Here is a 25,693-nt window from a genome sequence, read left to right on the forward strand (position 1 = left end):
ATTGTTAGGTGACAACTACTTTTAATACATCTAAAAATGAATTTTAATACCCTATTTGCCCTGTTTCTGGACTCTTTTTCGTATCCTGAACCTACCAGAGATTCGTTGTTTCTTGTGTACATACTGTGTAGGTTTCCTCCACCTAAGCTAAGTACCTTGCATTTGTTGATATTAAACTACATTTGCCATTTGTCTGTCCCTTCGTTCATCATATCCAAATCTGCCTGCAAGGTGATATTCTGACATAATTTATCTACTTATCTTATTGCCATCCGGAAATTTACTAACCACACTACTAATTCTTACTACTAACCAAGTCATTTAAATATGTAATAAAAACAACAATGGTCCTGCTACTGATCCCTGTGGCACCCCACTAATTACTTGACCCCACTCGGATTTAGATTAATTTATTACAAATTTCTTTTGCCTGTTGCTTAGCCACAACTTTATCCAATCTAACATCTTCCCATCTATCCCATGTGCACTGACCTTTCTCAGTAGTCTCTGATGGGGTACCTTATCAAACACTTTACTAAAGTTCAGATATAGAATATCATAACTATCCCCATTATCTGCCGTATCGTAAACCTTCCTGTGAAAACTTAACAAATTCGTCAGGCAAGACTTCCCCTCCGCGAAGTCTTGTTGTAACTGATTTTTTAAAGTTATATTTGTCTAAATGCTCACTAATGTTCTTCGCTATTATTGACCCCATTATTTTGCCTACAACAGAAGTTAAGCTAACAGGTCTATAATTAGATGTTAAAGTTTTTCTCTTCCTCAAAGATGGGTACTACGTTAGCCTGCCTCCACACTACTGGTACCTCATCTGACTCAATTGATTTCCTAAAGACAGAAACTTATTGCTCAATAATAACCTTTTCTTATCCCTTAAGTACTCTAGGATATATTTCATCTGGTCCTGGTGACTTGTACTTTTTCAGCCTATCTATCTCCTGTTTCACTATCCCCTTAGTTATGGAAATATTAGCTACCTTCTGACATCGGCCTTCTCCACATCGGCCTTCAAGGGAAGTCTCTCTCGACTATTTGCTACTACCACCAAGATCTGCACCAGGGGCGGCTCCAGGCCGGCTCACGCCGGATCCCTTCAGCGCTCACCCCTGCGACCCTCCTACTCGCCGGGGCTTGGAGACCTGGGCTGCCCCCCGCCAGAGGGGCAGCTTGGCCTGTAGTGCCACCGGCGGTCGAGTATCGGGAGAATGCTTGAGCGCCATACCATTTTAAGGGCTAGTTGCTTCGGCAGGTGAGTTGTTACACACTCCTAAGCGGATTCCAACTTCCATGGCCACCGTCCTGTTGTCTATAGCAACCAACGCCTTTCGATGGGGTCTAGATGAGCATTCGTTTAGTCCCCTTAACTCAACGTTTGGTTCATCCCACAGCGCCAGTTCTGCTTACCAAAATTGGCCCACTAGATACTCAGATTAGTCGCCGGAGCTTCAGCATTCAAGCAAGCTCGGCATCTCACCCATTTAAAGTTTGAGAATAGGTTCAGGATGTTTCGTCCCCAAGACCTCTAATCATTCGCTTTACCGGATGAAACTCCTGTTTCCGAAAGTACCAGCTATCCTGAGGGAAACTTCGGAGGGAACCAGCTACTAGATGGTTCGATTAGTCTTTCGCCCCTATACCCAGCTCTGACAATCGATTTGCATGTCAGAATTGCTACGGACCTCCACCAGAGTTTCCTCTGGCTTCATCCTGGCCAGGCATAGTTCACCATCTTTCGGGTCCCAACATGTCTGCTCATGGTACTTGTCGACAGCACGCGCACTAGGCCACTCCGGACAGACCAGGATCGGAGAGCGGAACCGCGCCGGACGAGCCCCGCGGGAGAGAGGCCGAAGCCCCCCTACCCGACAGAACCCGCCCAAAGACACGCGGCCCACCAACCGAGAGCCCAAGTAGAGCCGATGAGGTCAACAACAGATTCGCGCAACGGCGTCGCATGGCAAGTCCCGGGCCTGCGCCCCCCTGCGTACAGGCGAGTCCGGGAGGACTCGGGCCGTCGAGCGCGCCGCGGATCACCCACGAGGCCAGCGGCGGGGCGGGAGAAAGGGTCTCATCCCGCCGCGCACCGCCTTCATTGGCCCCGCTTTGGTATGGAATGACCGCAGCGGCATCGGCCGGCCGGGGATCGGCCCCGGAGAGCGCCGCCGGAGCCACGAGGACCCCGGAGCGCTCCCCTTTCACTTTCATTGTGCCTTTGGGTTTAGTGTGCCCATTGACTCGCACACATGTTAGACTCCTTGGTCCGTGTTTCAAGACGGGTGGGGTGGGTCACCGACCTTTTACACGCCGCGAGAGGAAGGACGAGGCCTCCCTCTGCTGCACGACCGTCGCAGGGCAGCCAGGACACCGGAGGTTTCCCCATTCGCCGGCGCCGAAGCGCGCGACGTCGGGGTACCAATCCAACCGGGCCTTAGACGTCCCCAGCAACGGGTCGCTACGACCTACATAACGAGGGGAAATACGCCCGCCGGCGCCGGCTTGGAGTGCGGGCACGCCCAAGAGTTCCTGGGTCGCCTCAGCGAATCCCGCACCCAGCCGACCTGAGCCGACGAGCTGAATCCCCTCGGTTCGACCTTCGAGGTACCACCCGTTTGACTCTTAACGGTTTCACGTACTCTTGAACTCTCTCTTCAAAGTTCTTTTCAACTTTCCCTCACGGTACTTGTTCACTATCGGTCTCGTGGTCACATTTAGCTTTAGATGGAGTTTACCACCTGCTTATGGCTGCACTATCAAGCAACCCGACTCTACGGAGAGGCCCTTTCCGACAATCTCTCGTGTACCCTCGCGGGCGCCGCCACACAGGCCTGTCACCCTCCATGGGTTCTAATTCCTCAAACTACCGTCCTATTGCTTTAATTTCCTGCCTATCTAAAGTTTTTGAATCTATCCTCAACAGGAAGATTCTTAAACATCTATCACTTCACAACCTTCTATCTGATCACCAGTATGGGTTCCGTCAAGGCCGCTCTACTGGTGATCTTCTGGCTTTCCTTACTGAGTCTTGGTCATCCTCTTTTGGAGATTTTGGTGAAACTTTTGCTGTTGCCTTGGACATATCAAAAGCTTTTGATAGAGTCTGGCACAAAGCTTTGATTTCCAAACTACACTCCTTCTCTCTGTAACTTCTTTTTCAAGTTTCCTTTCTGACCGTTCTATTGCTGCTGTGGTAGACGGTCACTGTTCTTCTCCTAAATCTATTAACAGTAGTGTTCCTCAGGGTTCCGTCCTGTCACCTATTCTCTTCTTATTATTCATTAATGATCTTCTATACCAAACTTCTTGTCCTATCCACTCCTACGCTGATGATACTACCCTGCACTCTTCCACGTCTTTTCATAGACGTACAACTTTTCAGGAGGTAAACATATCATGCAGGAAAGCCACAGAACGCTTGACTTCTAATCTTTCTAAAATTTCTGATTGGGGCAGAGCAAACTTGGTATTGTTCAATGCCTCAAAAAAACAATTCCTCCATCTATCAACTCAACACAACCTTCCAGACAACTATCCGCTCTTCCTCAACGACACTCAACTGTCCCCCTCTTCTACACTGAACATTCTCGGTCTGTCCTTTACTTATAATCTGAACTGGAAACTTCACATCTCATCTCTAGCTAAAACAGCTTCTATGAAGTTAGGTGTTCTGAGACATCTCCGCCACTTTTTCTCATCCCCCCAGCTGCTAACTCTGTACAAGGGCCTTATCCGTCCATGTATGGAGTATGCTTTACATGTCTGGGGAGGGTCCACTCATACTACTCATCTAGACAGGGTGGAATCAAAAGCTTTTCGTCTTATCAACTCCTCTCCTCTAACTGACTGTCTTCAGCCTCTCTCTCACCGCCGCAATGTTGCATATCTAGCTGTCTTCTACCGCTTTTTTCATGCTAACTGCTCTTCTGATCTTGCTAACTGCATGCCTCCCCTCCTTCCTTCCTTCAAAAAAAGAGTGGTAAATTAATGAAACGGCCTCAGCAATCATGTTGTTAGTGCTGAGTCATTAGGGAGCTTGAAGAGAAAATTAATCAAATTTATGGATTGGGATAAGGGATGGAAATAGGTAGGTATATTTCATACAGGGACTACCACGTTTTCTTTTTCTTTTTTTATGTAAGTGGGACACTGGCCAAGGTCAACGAAAATCCAATTAAAAAAAATGCTTACTGAAATTCCAGTCCCATAAAAGAATTCAAAGCGGTAGTCAAAAATTAAAAGATAAGTCTCTTGAAACCTCCCTCTTGTAAGAATTCAAGTCATAGGAAGGTGGAAATACAGAAGCAGGCAGGGAATTCCAGAGTTTACTAGAGAAAGGGATGAATGATTGAGAATACTGGTTAACTCTTGCGTTAGAGAGGTGCACAGAATAGGAGAAAGAAGAGAAAGAAGAGTGAGAGAAAGAGGTGAGAGAAAGAAGAAAGTCTTGTGCAGCGAGGCCACAGGAGGAGGGAAGGCATGCAGTTAGCAAAATCAGAAGAACAGTTAGCATGAAAATGGCGGTAGAAGACAGCTAGAGATGCAACATTGCGGCGATGAGAGAGAGGCTGATGACAGTCAGTTAGAGAAGAGGAGTTGATGAGACGAAAAGCTTTTCATTCCACCCTGTCTAGAAGAGCAGTATGAGTGGAATCCCCCTAGACGTGTGAAGCATACTCTATACAAGGACTTATAAGGCCCTTATACAGCAGCTGGGGGGATGAGAAAAACTGGCGGAAACGTCTCAGAACACATAACTTCATAGAAGCTTTTTTTTAGCTAGAGATGAGATGTGAAGTTTCTAGTTCAAATTATAAGTAAAGGACAGACCGAGGATGTGTAGAAGAAGGGGACAGTTGAGTGTCATTGAAGAAGAGGGGATAGTTGTCTGGAAGACTGTGTCGAGTTGATAGACGTGTAGGCCTGATGGCTTCATGCAGCTTATAAGGCCCTTGTACAGATTTAGCAGCTGGGGGGATGAGAAAAATTGGCGGAGACGTCTCAGAACACCTAACTTCATAGAAGCTTTTTTTTTTTTTTAGCTAGAGATGAGATGTGAAGTTTCCAGTTCAAATTATATGTAAAGGACAGACCGAGGATGTGTAGAAGAAAGGGAGAGTTGAGTGTCATTGAAGAAGAGGGGATAGTTGTCTGGAAGGCTGTGTCGAGTTGATAGACGTGTAGGCCTCATGGCTTCTTGCAGCTTCCCTTATTTCTTATGTTCTTATGTTCTCATGTTCTTACTACTACACAGCTAGCAGATCGTATGCACCATCAATAATTAGCTTGAATTGGAAGGTGCTCACACACACACACACACACACACACACACACACACACACACACACACACACACACACACACACACACACACACACGCACACACAGACACACACACACACACACACACACACACACACACACACACACACACACACACATACACACACACACACACACACAGACACACACACACACACACACACACACACACACATTATTATTTATTTTTATTGTTTATTGACTATAAAAATCCCTTACAAATTTACACTTACTTACATACGATTGGTCCATGAAATAATGACAAATAATTCCTCATTTATACCCAAAAAACTTAATATTTCAATAAATAATGTATCACTGTTAGCAATGAACCGAAAGAAGAAAAATAAATAAGAATAATTAAATAAATAAAAAAAAACTAAATTATTTACGTAAAAAATACGTCAACTGTAACAATTTACATGCGTACTAAACAAAATAAAAGGAAATAACATTCAAAACATTAACTTAAAACTTAATCAAACTAACCTAATATAAAAAAAAAATGTAAATAAAAACTATTCTAAAAAGATAAATCTCAAGTAAAACTAATCCAAAACTTTATTACACACGCATCAATACACGCAAAAAAAATATTCAAATTAGTTAAATCACAATTAAACATCTCGTAATTAACTACATAAAAATTATTATTTATACTCAAAAAGCTATTGATATACTGCCAAGATCTTATATATTATCTCACATATCAGAGCATCACTATACTTATCTGAGAACAGCTCAGCAATAGTGGAAAAATTGTAGGTGTCTCTCAGTTGTTGTGTTAGTGTACAATATTGAACCACATGTACCTCTGTCTGTATCTGACCACACACACATGTCCTGTCCTCTACGGGCAATCTTCCTCTACCCCTTCTGTTCCACCTTCCGACTTCAATTGCCAGTGAATGTGCTGACACCCAGAACCGAGTGAAGGCAACACAATGGTGCTCACTGACGTTACATTTCGTACTATACACAGAGTGAACTGACAAACTAGGGTTTATATCTTTATATACAATTCGTCTGGAAGAGGTTAAATGAAGGAGATTTGCTTTCAGCTCATTAACTCCCTCACATATGTCGTCAGTGTTGGCATACAAGAAATCACTGATGTAATCACGTGTCCTATATTGACTTTCCATAACAGTTTTTACAGAGAGAACTAAGGGGTCATCTTCCATTGACGACCTCTCGTTCCACGTTTTACCAAAGAAGTTTCTCTATCTACTCTTTACTAAAGCTGGCAATGGGGGACAACCAGACTCGGGTTAACATACATCATTACATGTAGATAATCGTACTCTCAATAAATATTTTAATGCCCAATTATATAATTTCATCACCGGTCTCAAGTCAGCGTTCAGCCAGGATTCACACCCATACAATATAGCTGACATTACGCAGGCTTCAAACACTCGTTTTTTGACATTGAATGGAATATCATTATTTTTCTTTAGGAACAATATAAATTTCGTGACATGAGCCATTTTAGCAGTGGCGTGGGTCTTCACAGACGACGACACGGACCCATCAGCAGTGAAGGGTGACCCTAAGTACATGTACTGGCTACACGGCTCCACCTTCAGGTCATCTATGCGTACAATATCTTTGTCCTCGATCGTGCCATTTATCACAAAAAAAAAAAAAAAATTGTTTTTGTGTCATTTACTTCCATTCCGTAATCATCACAAAACTTATTCATAAGAGACAATTTTTGAATCATTCTTTCTCTGGTAGTTGACAATAGAACAGTGTCATCCATTAGAATAAGTATGTGTAACCATTTCAAGAAGCCATCATCATAATAGTTATCCTTAATAAGCTTAATAAGATCATTTTCATATATAGTAAATAACAGCCAGGATGTGGGAGAGCTCTGGCGGACCCCGATTGTGGCCACGAACATAGCGGTGCCAATGATGCTCTCTGTCATACTGTACATGGCACAAACGACACTCAGCATCACAATCCCACACCCAAAGCGCATTAGAATTCTTATTGATATATGTCTTGGCACTAAATCATACGCTTTCCTAAAATCTATAAAAGTAACAAATATTTTTTTTCTTTCTTCTTCTGGCAAAGTCCATGAGGAGATGTAAGGTTACAATATGTTCCGTACACACACGACCACTCTGTGCGCCTGCCTGCTCACGATATGGTTTGAACCACTGTTCTAGCCTTGCGCACAGCATCATATCGAACAACTTCGAGATACTGTTTGTGACGCTAATGCCCCTATAATTTTTAGTGTCTTTCCGATCCTTGCTCTTAAAAATGGTAAAAAAATTTGCGCGATTCCAACTTGTAGGGTACTGGGCAGTAGTAAATATTGTGTTAAAAAGTGAAGTGACAAACATTATCCACTGGGCTGGAAGCAACTTAAAAATTTCAGGAGCTATGCCGTCAGGACTGCAAGCCTTATTTGCATTAATTTTAGCAATCTGAGCCGTGACCTCAGTGGGAGAAATCGGGTCATCCAACACTGGTATCATTACTTGAGCGTCATGGCACTCATCTGCCAGGTCGGGTGTGGGAACATTCATTAAATTGTTATAATAAAGTTTAAATTCCTCATCAGAAGGCTTAACATCTGCCTGAACACTATTATGTAGGTTTCCTCTCCAATTGATGGCCTGCCACACCTGCCTATCGTCCCGGTCTTCTAATAGTCGTTCCCAGCAAGTGAGCATACTGCCGCCACGTCGCACCCTCTCACCGCGACAGCGGCTTGACTTGGCACAGTCGTACATTGTGTTGGCAAAGCTTTCAGCACGTTCATTGATGTCAGTCATGTCATGAAACCTTAATATATCAAGATTGTGCACATTATCTGTGAATAAATTCTTATCAATACAAGTAAATCCTACAGGTCTGCGCACCCTCGAATCATGCTCTAAGGATTCGAACCAGGCGTGCGCACCAAGGTGACACGCGCGGCGTAAACATTGTCCAGACTAATTACAGGAACATTTACTAATGGGAGCATGATCCGAGGGTAAACAGTTTTCTTGATGCACACAAAAGGATTCTATAATATTTACCACATCATGTGACACCAAACATACATCTAATTCTGACATCGAATTTCTCCTTCTATGGTATGTCATATTACCCTCATAGTGGTGAGCAGGGGTCAGCAGGTTGTTCAATACCAGTAACCTGTTATCCATACACAACGTAGATAACACAACTGCATTTTCATTTGGAGTAGGTATATTATCAGAAATAGTAGGATATTCATACATGTGATTGTTAGGAATGTCACTAAGTGCTGGTAACTCACGGACATACTCGTATTCTCCAAATCTAGCATTCATGTCCCCCATGATAATGCACTTGTCGTCAGTCTGGAGTTTTTCTTGGATAGCTGAAAATGCATGGTGGGTGAAATATTCAGAGTTGCGGGGTGCAATATAGCAAAAACCAAAAGTGACACTTGGAATACATCTTAGTTTTAACCACACTTGATCATCTGTGTTGCAATCTACATTACTAATATATCGAGTTTGATAATTCTTAATCAGTACTATGGTGCCACCAGTAGTTGGGAAATTGCCATGGGAGGGCGGGGGGGGGGACGGTGACGGCGACACTGACGGAGAAGAGGTGAGGGGGCGTGCGTCCTTATGCTTCGGCGACGATGGAATGACTAATGAATCAATGATGGTGGGCGGAAAATAATTGAGTGAAAAGGGGGTGGAGGGGGGGAGGGGAGGTGGGAGGGGGAGACTGGCGGCCAGACGTGGCAACCGCCCGCCACACACGCGTGGTTAGGGGACTCTGACGGCGCTTGCCATAGAAGTCGCCTCACCCATCCTCCACCCCCATATGGACAAGGTCGTTGCGACTGCCCACGAGGTCCCGGGGGGGGGGGGGGGACTGGCGGCCAGACGTGGAAGTCGTCCACGCACACGCGTGGTTAGGGGGACTCTGACGGCGTTGCCATGGAAGTCGCCCTTTCCCTTTCATTCACGGAATCCTGGAGGGTGGGATGACTGAGTGTTGCCATCACGCGTTCCCTCCGACATCTCAATACATCCCCTATGGTCAAGGTCGTCGCGACTGCCGCACGAGATCCCGTTACCTGTCCATCCTTTTTACCTGGAGAAAGCGTCTGTGACGGCCAGGGCGGAGCGACGGCCTCTTCCACTTTCACCGACCACCAGCGGCATGGCTGACGTAATACTTATGTCGGATGGCGGTCTTATTACTATCATTATTATTATTATTATTATTATTATTATTATTATTATTATTATTATTACTATTATTATTATTATTATAGCCGACACGTGCTCCCTCCGATATCTCAGTACATTCCCCCTATGGTCAAGGTCGTCGCGACTATCCACGCCGTACCGCCATAATCTCCAGTCTGCCGACGTATATATGTCATGAAAAGGTAAAGTTTAAAGTCAGTCTGTTAGTTGACAGGGTTTAAAAAACATGTCATTGAGAGATAGTGACGATATATACGTATACCTATCTTCTCTTGCAGGTGCTAGGTCATTTCCCAACAACACAACAACAGAATTTGAAAACAAAATCTTACCCATTCATTTACACACCGGCAGGGATTATGAAGTCGGCCTGTGTAATATTTTATTCCCTAAATATTTCTACTGCATTGCGGAAGGGGATCCAAATTCCAGTATATCGTTCTATGGTCGGGTTAAGCAGTCAGACTTTGATATGTATGAATATAATATGTATACCTATCTACCGGAAAGGAATATCATCTCCAATTTTACCGATAAGAACATACCGGCCATAACTAAGGCAATTAATGGACAGATAGTGAGAGAACTTCAAGCAATCTTGAATGACTCCTTTAAGATCTATTTCCCTTACTCGGATATCATTTATTATGACCGCGACTTGGAGCGGGTCGTTGTGAATAACGCGATTGTCCCTCCTAATGACGATCGTATTTACAGTGATATAAGTATAAAATTTGCATCGCATATAGCTCACATTCTGGGTTTCAATCCAAATTTTCGCTACACCGTCTACTTTCAAAGATCTGGCGACGGCATTTCATCTTCCGACGCCAGCGAAGCTTCCTCCTCATCACCCATAAAATTATTCGCTCAATACGTACCGCGAGCTGATGCAGGGACGGATTATATGTACGTTTATACCGACATCATTTCCCCCTCGCGATTTGGCAACCAACTAGTTAATATATTAGACGTCATACCACTCCCCGGCGACAGCACCAGTAAAGGTGCGAATTCAATTACGTATAAACCACTTTCTGCATCAACTATAGAGAGTGTGGCCATCAAAATTGCTAATCAAAGAGGCAAACCTATTCAGTTTGAAGATGGGGAAAACAGTGTTACTTGCGTGTTACATATAAGACCACGTTAACTTTGCGTCTCGGACGTAAAATTTTGAAGAGAATCGATCAAGGTGGGATAATGGGTGGAGTGGAGGATAATGAAACAGGCAGGTGTTGCCTACTTCCGAGTCAAGGCACGCGCCTCGCGACCATCTGCGCGGGAAGCTTCAGTGTTTCCCCGCGCGGCATGGCGGCCGGGACAAAGTGTTGACAATGTTATAGAAAAAAAAGAAAAGAAAATGGGTGTTCACTGTGGAACAGCAGAGGCTCGGATTTTATGTGAAGTGTGTGGGAGATGGCGCACTAATCCATCCTGCCCCTCATGTGTGGAAGACCAGTGTAATTTATGCGAGCGGTGTGGACTTCTGTTTCCACATCCACCGCCAGAACACACCTGCGAAGTTGGCAATCCTGCTTCTTCTGGTAAGCATTATTACTTATTTTGGCGGGAATGTATAATAATAAAGATGAACTGACTGTCAATCTTTACAAGTTTGAGCTCTGAGCACATCTTCCTGAACAGGCTCACACTCGATTGAGGTTGAGCAGAACGGCGGCGTAGAAGGCCCACGTCGGCGGACGTCACAAGGCGACATCCCACGCGGAGGCGGGGGAAGAGGTGAGAAAAAAAAATACTACAAATAATAAAGCAATAAATACGGTGCCACCGCCACTACTAATATTCTTTTTTTTTAAGACTCGCCACGGCCGGGACCGAGTGGATTATCGGGGAACGTATTCAATTCTTCCGAGACTTCAAGTCCTTCACTACCTACACAAGGTAAATATCAATTCAATAATAATAATAATAATAATAATAATAATAATAATAATAAACTGTCGCTGCTACTTCTATTTTTTCTTCCCAGACACGCCACAAGCGGAGGCGAACCACGATGAGCGCAGCATGGCGGGAGAGTCGGCGGATGCAGACCTTGACGAGCGCGGGATGCCGGAAGAACCGCGGTTAATTGACTCGAGGGAAAATTTTATGAGGAGCTTCACCAGACATCAATATGGCATACCTGATCATGTAAGCAGAGATCCACTCGGCCTACTTACCGAATACAGGGAGTTCTTTATACGGGAAATTAGATCATATTTCACGTCACACGGCTCGCCATTCCCCCCCACCCTGAAAATATTTTCACACATTTCTCTGTTACTAGTGAAATTCTCTACCTTAGGCGAGGATGAACATCGAGTCATTCATATTGCTTTTAGAGCACGACTGATCACCTATCAAGATGTGCCTGACCTTGTTGATTTATGGATCCATCAGCTGAACAGTCGGCTGGAAAGCCTTACCAGCGAGATTGAAGGATCTGGTTTTATCATTTCAAGAGTACAGAATTTTTTCATCAACTATTGCTTGCACGTCGCATGTAGTGGCATAGGAGATTATGTTGCTTATCCTAGAGGCGTGCGAGGAGGGAATGAAATTTTCAATCCTGATGGCCGACATTCATCCTGTGTTATTCAGTGTTTGGCGGCTTTCAGACTTCATGCTCGAGGTGTACCTTGGAAAAGAATTCCAAAAATATTACGGAGACGGCATGGCGGAGAGAAATACGTCACGCGCGGAAAAGTAGGCAGTCCAGTGACTTGGGAGAACTTGAGTCAGTTAGAAAGGTTAAATTGTCTGTCTCTGGACGTTTATACACTGACAAAAAGCGGTGAGATATACTATTCAACATTATCAAGAAAAGGCTCGTGGAAGTATAAAACTGTAGTCTCACTCCTTTTACTAGGTGGAAAACATATGACGCTCATTAAAGACGTGGAGAAGCTGCACCGGAAATTGACGAGAAGCAGCCCCACCCCAGAGGGTCATCAGTTTTGTAAATTATGTTTCAGCTCAGTTCCCAAGTCTGTCAGTTTGAGCGATCACGAGTGTCACTGCGACTTCACTCAAACTCTTCTCTTTCCAGGTGACGGTGAAAAAGTAAAATTTAAAAATTTTGCCTACACCTATCAGCCTGCATACTTAGCATTTTTTGATTTTGAAACTATGATAAAACCTAAGGAGAATAGGAGTGTGATAGCTGAACATGACCCAATTGGATACTCGTATCTCATCATCAATAGGCATGGAGATGTCGTGGAAAAGAGAAGTTATTTCGGTGAAGATCCCGTAAATAATTTCATTGATAGCCTATCCAATGCTTGGGGAATCATCAAGGAAAGTGTAGTTAGCTATCCAATTAGCATGTCTGCGGAGGATGAAGACCACTTCAAACGTCAGCGTCACTGCGAGCTCTGCCATCAACCCTTTAATGTGAAAACCCCACCTCATAAACATCACGACCACTCATTACCACAAAATAATTACAAGGGGGCTTTGTGCGCGCGATGCAACCTCCAGTGTCGTGACATGAGGAAATATCTCATCACTCTGGCACATAATATGAGCTTTGACGTCTCCTTAATCATAAAAGACCTTCACTTGCCAGAGTCGCACGTGGACATCCTTGCCAAGTCAGAATCGCATTTATTGAAAGTAAGGATTAAGGAATTGCAGTTTCAGGACACGCTTTCCATTATGAATGCTGGCCTCGATCATCTCGCTCAGAGTCACGTGCAGGCGGGCTATAGCACGCGTTACGCCCAGGAAATGGTGAATTACCTCCTCGAGGATGTAAGGCGTGTAATTTGCACTCAAAAACAGTTTCTTTGTTATGAGTACATCACCGACCTTGGCCGCTTAGAAGATCGACAATTGCCACCTCGCGAGGCATTTTATGACACGCTCAAGGGGAAGGCTCTGTCACCTGGAGAATATGAACACGCTCAAAGCGTGTGGAGTATGACATCCTGCCGCACTTTAGGCGATTACATAAGACTGTATTGTGAGATTGATGTGGGATTATTAGCCGACACATATCTCAAATATAGATCATACCTGCATGAATTTTATGGGCTGGACGTGTCACATTACGTGTCTTATGCTTATGACGCTTTTTTAAAGTCGACAGGCGTTCAACTTGATCCACCTTACGACCCTAACATGTATCACCTGATCAAAAGAAATGTACGAGGAGGCTTTGTAACTTGCGTCAGGCCACACCTGCAGTCAAACCACGAACCCGACGGTGGACCCGGCACCTATGTGTTTTATCTGGACTATAATTCATTATATGCAAGCGTTATGTGTTCCCCCCTGCCTATGGGTGACATCAAAAAGCTTTCTCAGTCAGAGATGGATGATTTTTTTGAAGTTGGCATCCAGAATCATGCGACAGATGGCGACGTCGGTTACTGGCTGCATTTAGACAGCTGTGACGTTTCCCCCGACGTGGCTCGGATCACGGACGAGTTCCCTCTGTGCCTCGCACACATGACTATTACAGAAGATGACATCTCGCCGTACAGTAAAAGACTGTTAGAAGCTGAGGGTCGTAAGCTGGGGAGGAAAAATCGTAAACTCGTGGCCAGTCATAAGGGACTGAAAGATCATCTCATCAGTCTGGAATTGCTGCAACTTTTACTCTCACTTGGACTGGAAATACAATGTGTTCATGCTATATATAGCTTCAGACAGGCTCCATACCTGAAACCTTTCATAGAAAGGAACGTCGCTCAGCGTAAAAATGAGACGTGCGCCATTAAAAATCGCATTTGCAAACTGATGTCAAACGCAGTTTATGGTAGATCCATGTTATCTGAAGTGAAGTATGGCCTCCAGCAGAAATTAGTGACAAAAAGAAAGTCTTTCCTGAAGTATGCAAGAAATCCATCCTTTAAAAGGGTCCACCAATTAGGCGAGGACCGAGTCATATGTGTCAACAGTAAGAATACGATTAAAATCAGGCAGCCAAATTACTTGGGATACCATATTTTAGAAGTGGCAAAGAAGTACATGTACAACTTTTGGTATCGTGTCATCAAAGCTAATTATGGGGAGAGAGCTAAATTAGCTTATGAAGATACTGACAGTTTCATTTTCAGTCTGCACATACCTACAAACTTAAATGATGAACTGAAACATGGACCCATGGCAAATTTTCTCGACACCAGTAACTTTGCTTCAGATCACCCGTGTTTTAATGGGGAGCGGAAGGGTCAACTAGGCTTGCTGAAATCTGAAACCGGATCCACGCTCATCAAAGAGGCGATTATATTAAAGCCAAAGATGTATTCGCTGCTGTTGGAAGATGACAAGCAAGTATCTCGAGGTAAAGGCATTCCAACTCACCTTCAGCAAAATATATTGCATCGGCAGTATAGGGAAACACTTAATAATGTCGCATGTGGGATGGTAGATTGCTATAATATCAGGAATGTGAAAGGACAAATTTGTACCACTCGTATGCGAAAGCGTACGTTGTCACATTTTGACGACAAGCGCTTTCACGTCGATGGCTACACCTCAAGGGCGTATTATCACCCCGACAATGATCCGCGGGAAAGAGATGTGGAGAATGAGATGGAAGAGGAGGCGGCGGTGGATGTGGGGGAGGTGGAGGTGGATGAGGAAGAGGAGGGGGAGGAGGAGGAGGAGGAGGTGGAAGAGGAAGAGGGGGATGGGGAGGGGGAGGATGGGATAATGAGTGGTCTGTGGCGTGATCGGGAGAGACTTTCCACGACATTATTCACATCGTGATTAAGGGGTAGAGAAAGAGGGGACGCAGCTGCTAGCAGACGCCCTTCATGTAATGTAAAAAAAAAAAAACATTTGCACTGACCACGTAGGCTAAGGAAGAGGGGGAGGTGAAGGATGGGTTAATGAGTGGGCTGTGACGTGATCGGGAGTGGCCTTCCATGACATTATTCACGTCATAATTAAGGGTTGAGAGAGACCGCGGCCGCTAGCAGCTGCCATTCATGTAATGTAAGAAGAACATTTGTTTTGAGTGTGGGGTTAAGGAGAGGAATGAAAGGGGATTTTGTTCATGTACTGTAAGGACATTTGTACTGTCCACACGGGATAAGGAGGATGAGGAGGAGGAGGTAATGTAAGAACATTTGTACTTTGGTAGGTTAAGGAGAGGGAGGAGGAGGTTGAGGAAGAGGTGTGGGTCGGGGGAGATCCACGTCATAATTAGAAGGCAGGGATGAGGATGCAGCTGGGAGTTTAGTTATGCTGTTACCTACATGACCATGTAAATAAAGGTTAAGCAATAAATACTGTAAACATATCGTAGCGTCTTTTAGTAACCCTCTGAACTTAACATGGACAAGACATTTAGCGAAGAGATGCTGAATCTCTTCAGATATCCTGCACGCATAATTATTGCAGGTTATACAAATTCCGGCAAAACACACCTCTGCAATAAAATTATAGAGAAATATCAGCATGGATTTAACAGAATTATTTGTGGCGTCTCATCGCATTCGCTGCAGCAGAATTCCCCTTTTCAAGATAAGGTCGAAGTGCATGAGAAAATTATTGACTCCGTGATGGATGATGACAGTCCATACGCCGACCCGCAAACGCACACACTCCTGATATTAGATGACAATTTCCTCACGGCTGGCAATTCTCAAACGATAGCAGAGGCTTTCACCAAAGGGAGACATAAAAATTTGTCAGTTATAATGATAGCACAGAATGTCTTTTTCCCCGGAAAGTATGCTAGAACGATAACTTTAAATGCCTCACATTACATTCTTATGAAAAACAGAGATACGAGTATATATCAAATTGAATGTCTGGGCAGGCAACTTTATGGAAGGGAGCGCGCCAAACACTTTGTGGAAATTTATAAAAATGTCGTGCTTAGACGAGATCACGGTTATTTGTTGTGTGATTTATCCCCGAACGCACCCGAAGAAATTCAACTGCGCACGAATATTGTGGATGAGCCGCCCTGTGAGAAAGTCTATCTGCTATGAACGCCGTTTTGGACGAACTTTACCGGGATATGACGAATCCTGCGGCTTTAGGAGGTGTGCAAGCACTCTACAGAGAGGGGAAGAAAAGGGATAAGAATCTAACACTCCGCGATGTGAGGGCATTTCTGCAGGGCAACCGCACTTATACGCTTCACAAGCCGACACTGAAACGTTTTCCGCGACGAAAAATTCTCGCTCCTAAACCGTCCGTCATTTTAACTTGCGATATGGCTGATTTTGCGAGGCTGCACAGACACAATGGCGACGTCCGATACATCATGTTTTGCCTGGACGTTTTCAGCAGATACTTGAAAGTGGCAACGCTGACAAGTAAATCCGGACACAGTAACCTGCAAGCGCTGAAAAAAGTTCTAGAGTCGGGGAGTTTTACAGGCGTGTCGCGTCTTTTTACCGATCAGGGATCCGAATTTTATAATCAAGCAGTGAAAAAATATCTAACTTTGAAAGGTATTACCTTGTATTCCAATTACTCGCGTGAAACAAAGGCGAGTTTGGCAGAAAGGGTCATCCGAACCATAAAGACAAAAATATATAAATATCTCATGCAGAACAACACACTGACGTATATTAACGTCTTGCCCACCCTAATAAATACGTACAATCACACCCCACACCGCGGTTTGGGCGGTAACCAAACGCCGGCTCAGGTTCACCGCCTCCACGAGCTGTCACAAGTCAGGAAGCAATTTAAACGAATGTATTTAAATCGGCCAAGGGGAAAGAAAGTTGTCAGTCATAAATTAGACGTGGGAGACATTGTACGCTTGCAACGTGCTTCCCGAACGCAATTTAAATTCAATAAGGGTTATACCGTCAACAATACCGAGGAGCTTTTTAAGATAAGTCGTGTGGATTACTCACATAAAATCCCTATTTATTTCATAAGGGATTTGGCGGGGGAGGACGTGACCGGCGCTTTCTACAGGGAAGAATTAATCAAGTCCTCTCTTCCCTCACATTACCAGGTCGATATATTACGATCGAAGGTCGAGCGAGGTAAGAGAAAGTACTTCGTCCACTGGCGTGGGTATCCAGATAAATTTGACAGCTGGATAGATGCGGACGACTTAGTATAAGATATGGATGAGGAAAAACCATTGATATTGAAGTACAAGGATTTGTTTTTTCTCCTCTCGCACGTCACCCCTAAATTCCGGAAGCAGGTCTTGCAAAGTTTGAATAAGCGCGAAGTCAATTGCATCTCGGAAATATTCGCCAACTTTTTGAAGAGACGTCTGACGGACGACGATACCATCATTAACCGCCTGAAAAAATTCAAGAGTGATATTCGCACTGTAGCCTTGAAGAAGACGCCCGTGTACAAGAAGAAAGCCATTCTAATCTCCAAACGAGGTGGCAGCATATTAGCCGCGTTACTCCCGATAGCCGTGTCGGCAATAACAAGTTTACTACAGAGATGAAAGAATATTGTTTAGTTCCCGTCTCAGTTGCCGAGAGGTGTAAGTTTAAACCGACCGACAGCGCAACTCAGCACCGATTCACGTCAAAACAAGTCAAGAAAAAAAAAAAACTTCACTTCCACTGCCGGCCGCCGCCCTCCCCGACACCGCCACCGTGGCGCCACCACCACCACGCGCACCTGTCAATCCACCCTTGGATGATTTGATTCGAGTTGCCGTTCCTCCTTCCTTTAGAGAATATGGTTTATCTCTCTTGAAATTATTGGAGGGTAAACCTGGGATTTCATGGGATGAGCGCGGTAACTTACTTCCACCATTTTCTGGCATAAGCGTATTTGATCTCATACGAGTACTCGGTCACGAAAAGGGGGCCGCGAAAAGACTTTCACCCGATAAGCGTCCATTATTATCACTGCTACTTCGCATGGCGCAACTCCCCGCGGATGCCATCAGAAATACGACTCAACGAAGTAAACTGATAGGTGGCGGGGTCGGTGACATCTGGGAAGCATATTAAATGAGAAAGCTCCCCATCTTACTCTGTAAACGAGTAAGTACATCAATAATACATGAGAGCACGTGTTAGGCGCGTCAGGGGTGCAGGCCCACGGATGGATAATTGATGAGGGTTATGGTCAAAAAAAGGTTCACCCCCCCCCCTAACCCACATCCCCTAATAAATAATACGTTCCCCGCCCTCCATCCCTTCCCACCAACAAAGGAAAAAAAATAACACCTGCGTCAATTTGAATGAATAAATTCTACTACGCAGAAGGTGTAATATCGACCAATACGTGCGAATAAAGGTCCGCGATGTCACATTTCCCCCTCACTCCCCTCACAGAGGGTTCAACGTGTGGATCAGCCCTCCAATTACTCGTCAAGATGAAGGTGGTCGAGGGCAAGCTGACCGATGGCATCTTCCGCGACCGCCGCTGTTATATCATTTATTCAGTAAATGCCGTCTCCACCGAACCGAGTGGGATTGCGCGGGATCTCAAAACGATTTACCCATACGAGAATACACATGCAGCTAGAAAGAGACTCTACTCGCTTCATCAGGCCACGGCAGACACGAGAGATGACCCAGGACGTATCATTATCCACGCGCCTCCCACAGGAAGCGTAAATCTCCCTCACCTGGTGGCCTGCGTGACTCAGTATGGTTGGGGCGAGGCCATCGAGGGAAACGAGAAGGCGCGACAGGCAATCGCGACGTCGAAGGATTTGCCTTACGTGGAAGGACTCAAGATGGATACAAGCGTGAATCGACGTCAACACTTCCAGAATTGCCTGAAAAAGATTGCCCTGCTAGCCATGGGGAACGCTGAAGTAGAGCAAATTATTATCCCGGAAGGACTGGGATGTAGAGGTCGCTGCCAGGATGAGTGGAGGAATAATTACCTGCCTATGGTGGAAGGGCTGGCGCAGCGACTTCAACCTTTTGGAGTTGAAACTATTCTGGTGAGGAAGTCTGAATAACTATATCATGTAAATTTTAAAATAAAGTTGATGTGTGTTTGACAAATCGAGTATAAATGTATTCCTTAATTGGGGTGACCGTTATTATTTATTTTGATCATGGCGGGAGCAGCATATCAGACAGAAATAAATAGCCGGTGATTATGCTCGACGTCTTATTCATGACGTGACAACCATCATGACGAGAGCGTTCACACCTCCCACTCGAGCGGAATACGACTTGCTTTTTACGCAAAGCAAAGGTGGAGGTTTAGACGACATCCGGGTTTTTATTCCACCCCATTCAAGAAGAGGTGGCGGTCTATTTTCCGTTTTGAGTGGCTTTGCTAAAAGAGCAATTCCCTTTCTCATGCGCACTGTAGCACCCGAAGCGCTCCAAATGGGAAAAGGTTTATTAACAGATGTTTTAGAAGGGAAGCGACTTCGCGAATCATTAAGAAATAGAGGTGTTGCAGCCGTGAAGGGTGTGGGGGAAAGGATAGTTCGAGGCGGACGAGTAATGAAAAAGAGGAAAGTTGGAGTCGGAAAAAAAAAAAAAAGAGAAAACCACCAACCAGGCAACTGAAAAGAAAGACTTGCTATAAAGCAGATATCTTCAATATTTAGCTCGCAAATTTAGTCGCAAAGATGACTCATTACGGTCCGGATGTGCAGGGTGGAGCGACCTCCACCCCCCTGAGCAATTATCTGACGGCCGTAAGTGAGAACTTTCCGCGGGTGAATCGCTTGCATACCATCGAATCGTCAGTCGCTGCGAGGGGAAAGTTGGACGTATTACCCGTTAATTTAGACGCAAATGCTAATAATCATGCGGGGATCAACGATCCTTACATTGAATTTAGACTGCCTGGTATTCCAGGGCAATTTTTGGATCTATCAACGCTGTCTCTAGAATTGTGAGTTAGCGCGACGAAGGCAGACGGCGCGCCACTAGACGATGACGATCACGTCGTTTTTAGTAATGGTTTGAATAATACGATGTTTAAGTCATGTGCTTGTTATTTTAACGAACAGCTTGTGGAGTCATCCTCTTTGTTCAACTATCACGCCTTCATTAAAATGATTACAACAATCCCTCAGGATAAAATTGACTCTATCGGTCGCGTCGCCTTCTACCACCGCGATTATGATGGATCAAAAGGCATAATCAATAAATTTGATGAAGACTATTTCACGGGAGGGAATAAAGACGAGAAACAAATGATGAAAGATTGTAAAACGCACGGCATTTCGATGACTGCGCCTTTGTTTTCGGATATATCAAGTCTGGACGCTTATCTGCTTGACTCTGTTGATGTGAGAATTCGATTAGAATTGGCTAACAAAACATGGATTCTTAATTCACACCAAGATGCCAGCAGTTTCAAATTTAAGCTCGAGATGGCTAAGTTATGGGTTGAAAGCGTCACGCCACATCCGCCCGCCTTAGAATCGTTAAATAACTCCTTGACTCGAAATCCAATGCAATACACTTTTAATAGAACGCTCAATAAAACGTATGTGTTAGCCGCCAATCAAACGTCTTTGATTGCCGAATTACCTTTCGCGCAAATCATACCTCAAAATTTGACCATGGCAATAGTTGATATGGACAGCTTACAAGGCGTAATTGATAAGAATGGTTTATATTTTCAACACGCCGATCTGTCACATGTACATATCACCGTGAACGGGGCGACCATTTATAACGTTCGCAGCTCTTTCCCGCATCACGCGTCAAAATTGTTTTACACGACCCTTGAGTCACTAGGATTGGACACGCGTAATTCCCTAACATTTGATGCATTTGATAAAGGTCGGACAGTATGTTTCTTTAACTTTGTGACGGAGGACGTGCACAATGCCATCCCTCTGGATAAATCAGGAAATCTAAGAATTAATCTGTCGTTTGCCAAGGGACGTAATCACAACCGCGTCATAATGTTTTTCGCCGACACTACTGGCGTCATAGAAATTGATCATTATCGTCACGTTCGCTGCATTGTCCGCGCATAAGTCGTCATGAATGCACGTGAAATACAGGCCGGTCTAGCAGGCATCTTGGGCGATCGAGTTTATTTTTTAGGCTGTCACGATCATCGCCATGTGGCAGATCTGATAAATCTTGCCAGAAAACAGGTGAAGCCATGCGTTTTCATTCTAAATACATTGAGTGACTCAAAGACCATGGGCCACTGGATTACTGTTTATCTTAATTTTCAAAGTCAGACCATAGGCTATTACGATAGCTATAACTTGCATCCCAAATACAATTCCGCTGTCTTACATCATTTTATGCAAATTATGAAAATTAGCACATTAAATTATCGACTTCAGGGGTTGAATTCCCTCGTGTGTGGCATTTATTGCATGTTCTTTTGCCTTCTACTGAGTTGGCATACATTAAAACGTGCAATGTGCATTATTCACGCCACCTTCAAAAAGCATCAATATCTATATAATGACAAAAAAATTACTCATATGGCATACGTAATATTTCGTAATATGCCGCATTGCATGCCTACGTTTTGCCCAGCCGGCAGCCAGGCGAGATGTCGTAACATCTGTAAAGCGGTAATAAGGTAGATTAGGGGGTGGGGTGGGGGTGGGAAAGGGGGTCAATATGGGGTAATTGCTGACGGATAAGCGTCACTTCGCCATCACCTCTCAACCCAGTCGGACGTCGAAGCCTCATCTCCAAGAATGGAGCAAGCTAACAAACGTTTCATCTTGAGAACTGCGGGTGAGTACGCCATTACCTTGCACGGCATCTGACATCTTCACCATTGTAAATTACATTAACGTTCTTTGCCAATGAATAAGAAGAGGGAGAGTGGGAGGGGAAATAAAAACTTTCCCATTGTTCCCATCGTTTTTTTTTTTTTTTTTTTTTTTTTCTTGTCTGTTACAGAACGCATCTCTTTCCGCTTTGATATCTATCTGGGCGATGCTGGGGGTAAGCGAAGCCGTGCTGACCATGAGGATGTCAATGTGGAGAAAATGTCAGAACCTGCAAAGAAGAAATTGATCTTTAGTGATGACGACATGTCGCCACTGCCGGCCAGCCCACCTCCTGACGCTCCATCAGGACAGGAGTCGCAACAGCAGCAGCCGACATCGCAGTCGATTCCGCCACCTCAGGAGTCGCTGATGCCACCTCCGACCGAAGCACAGCCGCAACGGTCAGATGAGTCGACAGTAGGCGGCAAAGAGGGTCAGGAGGTGAAGAAGAAGTCGCAGGAAAACAGAAAAAAAAAGAATATTCCCCCTAACACGCCAGAGGACGACAGCACACCAAAACTCCCCGTTGCTCCAGCCGCCCCTCGTAAGAAGCTGGTTCCTAGAGTTATTAAAACTACGCCCGTCATTGACAGCGATGACGATGATCTCTTCGCCTTCAATTCGGAAATGTTTTGAATGAAAGAGATGTATTTGCCCTAATAAGCAATGAGCTGTATTTGTCCTAATAAAAATAAAATGTTCCATCGACTCTGCATAACCTTTCTAATAATAATAATAATAATAATAATAATAATAATAATAATAATAAGGTGACCATCCGGCATAAGTATTACGTCAGCCACGCCGCTGGCGGTCGGTGAAAGTGGAAGAGGCCGCCACTCCGCCCTGGCCGTCACAGACGCTTCCTCCAGGTAAAAACGATGGACAGGTAACGGAACTTCGTGAGGCTGTCGCGACGACCTTGACCATAGGGGATGTATTGAGATGTCGGAGGGAACGCGTGATGGCAAGTCTTGCCACCCAGACTGTCCAGGATCCGCGCGGGCAACTAGCGCGTGACGCCCACGTGGCGGCCCATTCTAAGCCCTTAACTTCCCGTTCCCGCCCAAAAAAAAAAAAAAAAAAAAAAAAAAAAAAACCTGCATGACTCCTGGCGGGGTAAGGCCGCATGGGACCTGGCGGACATCGCCTGCCACTTTCCTGACACGTGCGGTCCTCCCCCCCCCCACCCCATTCCCTTCCACCCGACCTTGACCATCCAGCGGTGGCAACCTTGGAATGTACTGAGGTGTCGGAGGGAACACGCAATGGTAACACTCAGTCATCCCACCCTCCAGGATTCACGTGAGTGAAAAGCGACTTCCATGGCAGCGCCGTCAGAGACCCCTAACCACGCGTGTGCGTGGACGACTTCCACGTCTGGCCGCCAGTCCACACCCCACCCCCGCGGGACCTCGTGGGCAGTCGCAACGACCTTGACCATATGGGGGTGGAGGATGGGTGAGGCGACTTCTATGGCAAGCGCTGTCAGAGTCCCCTAACCACGCGTGTGTGGCGGGCGGCTGCCACGTCTGGCCGCCAGTCTCTCCCCCACCCCCACCTCCCCTCCCCCCTCCACCCCCTTTTCACTCAATTATTTTCCGCCCACCATCATTGATTCATTTAGTCATTCCATCGTCGCCGAAGGATAAGGACGCACGCCCCCCCACCTCTCCGTCAGTGTCGCCGTCACCGTCCCTCCCCCCTCCCTCCCCCGCCACCCTCCCCTTTCCCAAGCCTGGGTCTCCATCCTGAAATGGACTGCCACTGAAGTCTACGGAAAATTGCTGTCAGGTTTCCCCATTGCAACTTGATAAGGTCCACACTCGCAATATGGCATGCCATCAGAGTCGCTCCAGGGGGGTGGGATGGGATCCCCATCCCCCCCTCCCCCCTCCCCTCTCCCATCCTCCATCGTCCCCGAAGGATAAGGACGCACGCCTCCCCACCTCTCCGTCAGTGTCGCCGTCACCGTCCCGCTCCCCCCCCCCTTCCCCTTGGTGTTTGCCGTCGTGAATCACCCCCCCCTTCCCAAGCCTGGGTCTATGGAAAATTGCTACCAGGGCACCCATTCGCAATATGGCATGCCGTCAGAGTCGCCCCTGGGGGGGATGGGGTGGGGGGTCCCCCACCCCCCACCCCACCCCCCAGGGGAGACTCTGACGGCATGCCATATTGCGAATGGGGGCCCTGGTGGCAATTTCCCAACTACTGCCACCTCGGTCGGCTACAGCACTATTAGCACATCTGAAGGTTACATAGCCGGGGAAAGACACACTCATTTCAATTTTGATTTCACTCAAGCTCACAATATCGTATTGTAATAATAAAATTTGCACCTCTGGTTTTTCCAGCTTAGTTCGAACAGCATTAATATTCCACGACAATACCTTAATAGATTTCACAGGGGGATGTCGTGGTCTTCCTAAAAACCCATCAAACTAAATCTGTCAATCACTTGTCCGTCCTTATATAACTCCCGTTCTTTATAGTCCATATAAATATTACAACCGACATTTTCAGGTCTTTCTTTCTCTCTTTTTTTCAACATCCTTTAGCCGCTTCCATTCTTCTCTTACCGCTGGGTGTGTATCCTTCTTAATGAAGATCCTTTTATACGCATCGCCGGCATCATTCAAGCGCTTGGCACGCTTCAGCACAGAATCGCGGTCATTCCTTGACGCCATGGTGATTAGTATGGGGAGGCATCGACCACCCTCCCGACCCAGGCATCTTGATGATATGGCAGTGGACGATCCTATAGCTGTCCACACTTTCTCGATCTTGGTCTCGTCTGTCGTAGCACCATCCATACTCTCGCTCCCGTCAGGCACACCAAGCAGCACCAGGTTACACTCCCTCTCCTTTCGGTCCAGGGTCTCCAGATACCTTTGTTGCTTTGCTATGATCTCCTGTTGCTTATTCATCTGATCCTGAAGGTCTTGTATCTTCTTGTTAATGGTGCTGTTAGGAGATGTCAACACCTTCTTCAGCTCTGATACTTTTTCAGTCAACGACTTTAACTGCTCCTATACTGCAAAATGTCCATCATCGGCGGGTTCTGCAGCGTTCATTATACTTTGAATCAACTCCTCCTTTCGGATTGCATTCGGCTGGTGTTGTGACATTTTACGTAAATCAGTCAGGAGTCGTGTAGCCATAGCCATAGCGCACTGCGTTGTCTCACTAAAGCAGCAATCAACCACCAGATAGAGTCAAGATAGCCAGAGCCAGGGCGTCACGGTTGCTTGGAAATCGTGTGAATCAAGTGCGCATGCCCAGACTTGGAAAAATCTTCCAGGGAAGGATTTACCAGCTTTTAATGCGTGTAACTATAAAGTCCACCGGTTTCTCCACCAATTAACACTCCCAGCATGAACTTACTGCATTCATGGAGTGGTATTCTGCCAAGATCGGCGTACAGAGGTTCTAATAGGGCTTAATTCCAGTCAAGTTAGTGGAGACGGGGACACTTGTTTTAACACAC

The 25,693-nt window shown here is 45.4% G+C and overlaps 1 protein-coding gene across 1 annotated transcript; it reads left to right on the plus strand.

Annotated features, from left to right (window-relative positions):
- Positions 1 to 21,848: 21,848 nt before the first annotated feature.
- On the plus strand, positions 21,849 to 23,286 carry LOC135108265 (uncharacterized). Its single transcript, XM_064019015.1, has 2 exons — positions 21,849 to 22,168; positions 22,337 to 23,286. Exons 1-2 carry the CDS (start codon positions 22,129 to 22,131, stop codon positions 22,840 to 22,842), a joined length of 546 nt encoding a protein of 181 aa, XP_063875085.1. The 5' UTR covers positions 21,849 to 22,128; the 3' UTR covers positions 22,843 to 23,286.
- Positions 23,287 to 25,693: the final 2,407 nt, after the last annotated feature.

The sequence above is a fragment of the Scylla paramamosain genome, chromosome 17 (assembly GCF_035594125.1).
Source record: "Scylla paramamosain isolate STU-SP2022 chromosome 17, ASM3559412v1, whole genome shotgun sequence".
In the NCBI taxonomy this organism is placed as follows: Eukaryota; Metazoa; Arthropoda; class Malacostraca; order Decapoda; family Portunidae; genus Scylla; species Scylla paramamosain.

Coding starts and splice junctions, on each gene's coding strand:
- LOC135108265 (XM_064019015.1), top strand. CDS start 22,129: ATGGAGCAAGCTAACAAACGTTTCATCTTGAGAACTGCGG. Junction 22,169..22,336: donor TTTCATCTTGAGAACTGCGG/GTGAGTACGCCA, acceptor TGTCTGTTACAG/AACGCATCTCTTTCCGCTTT.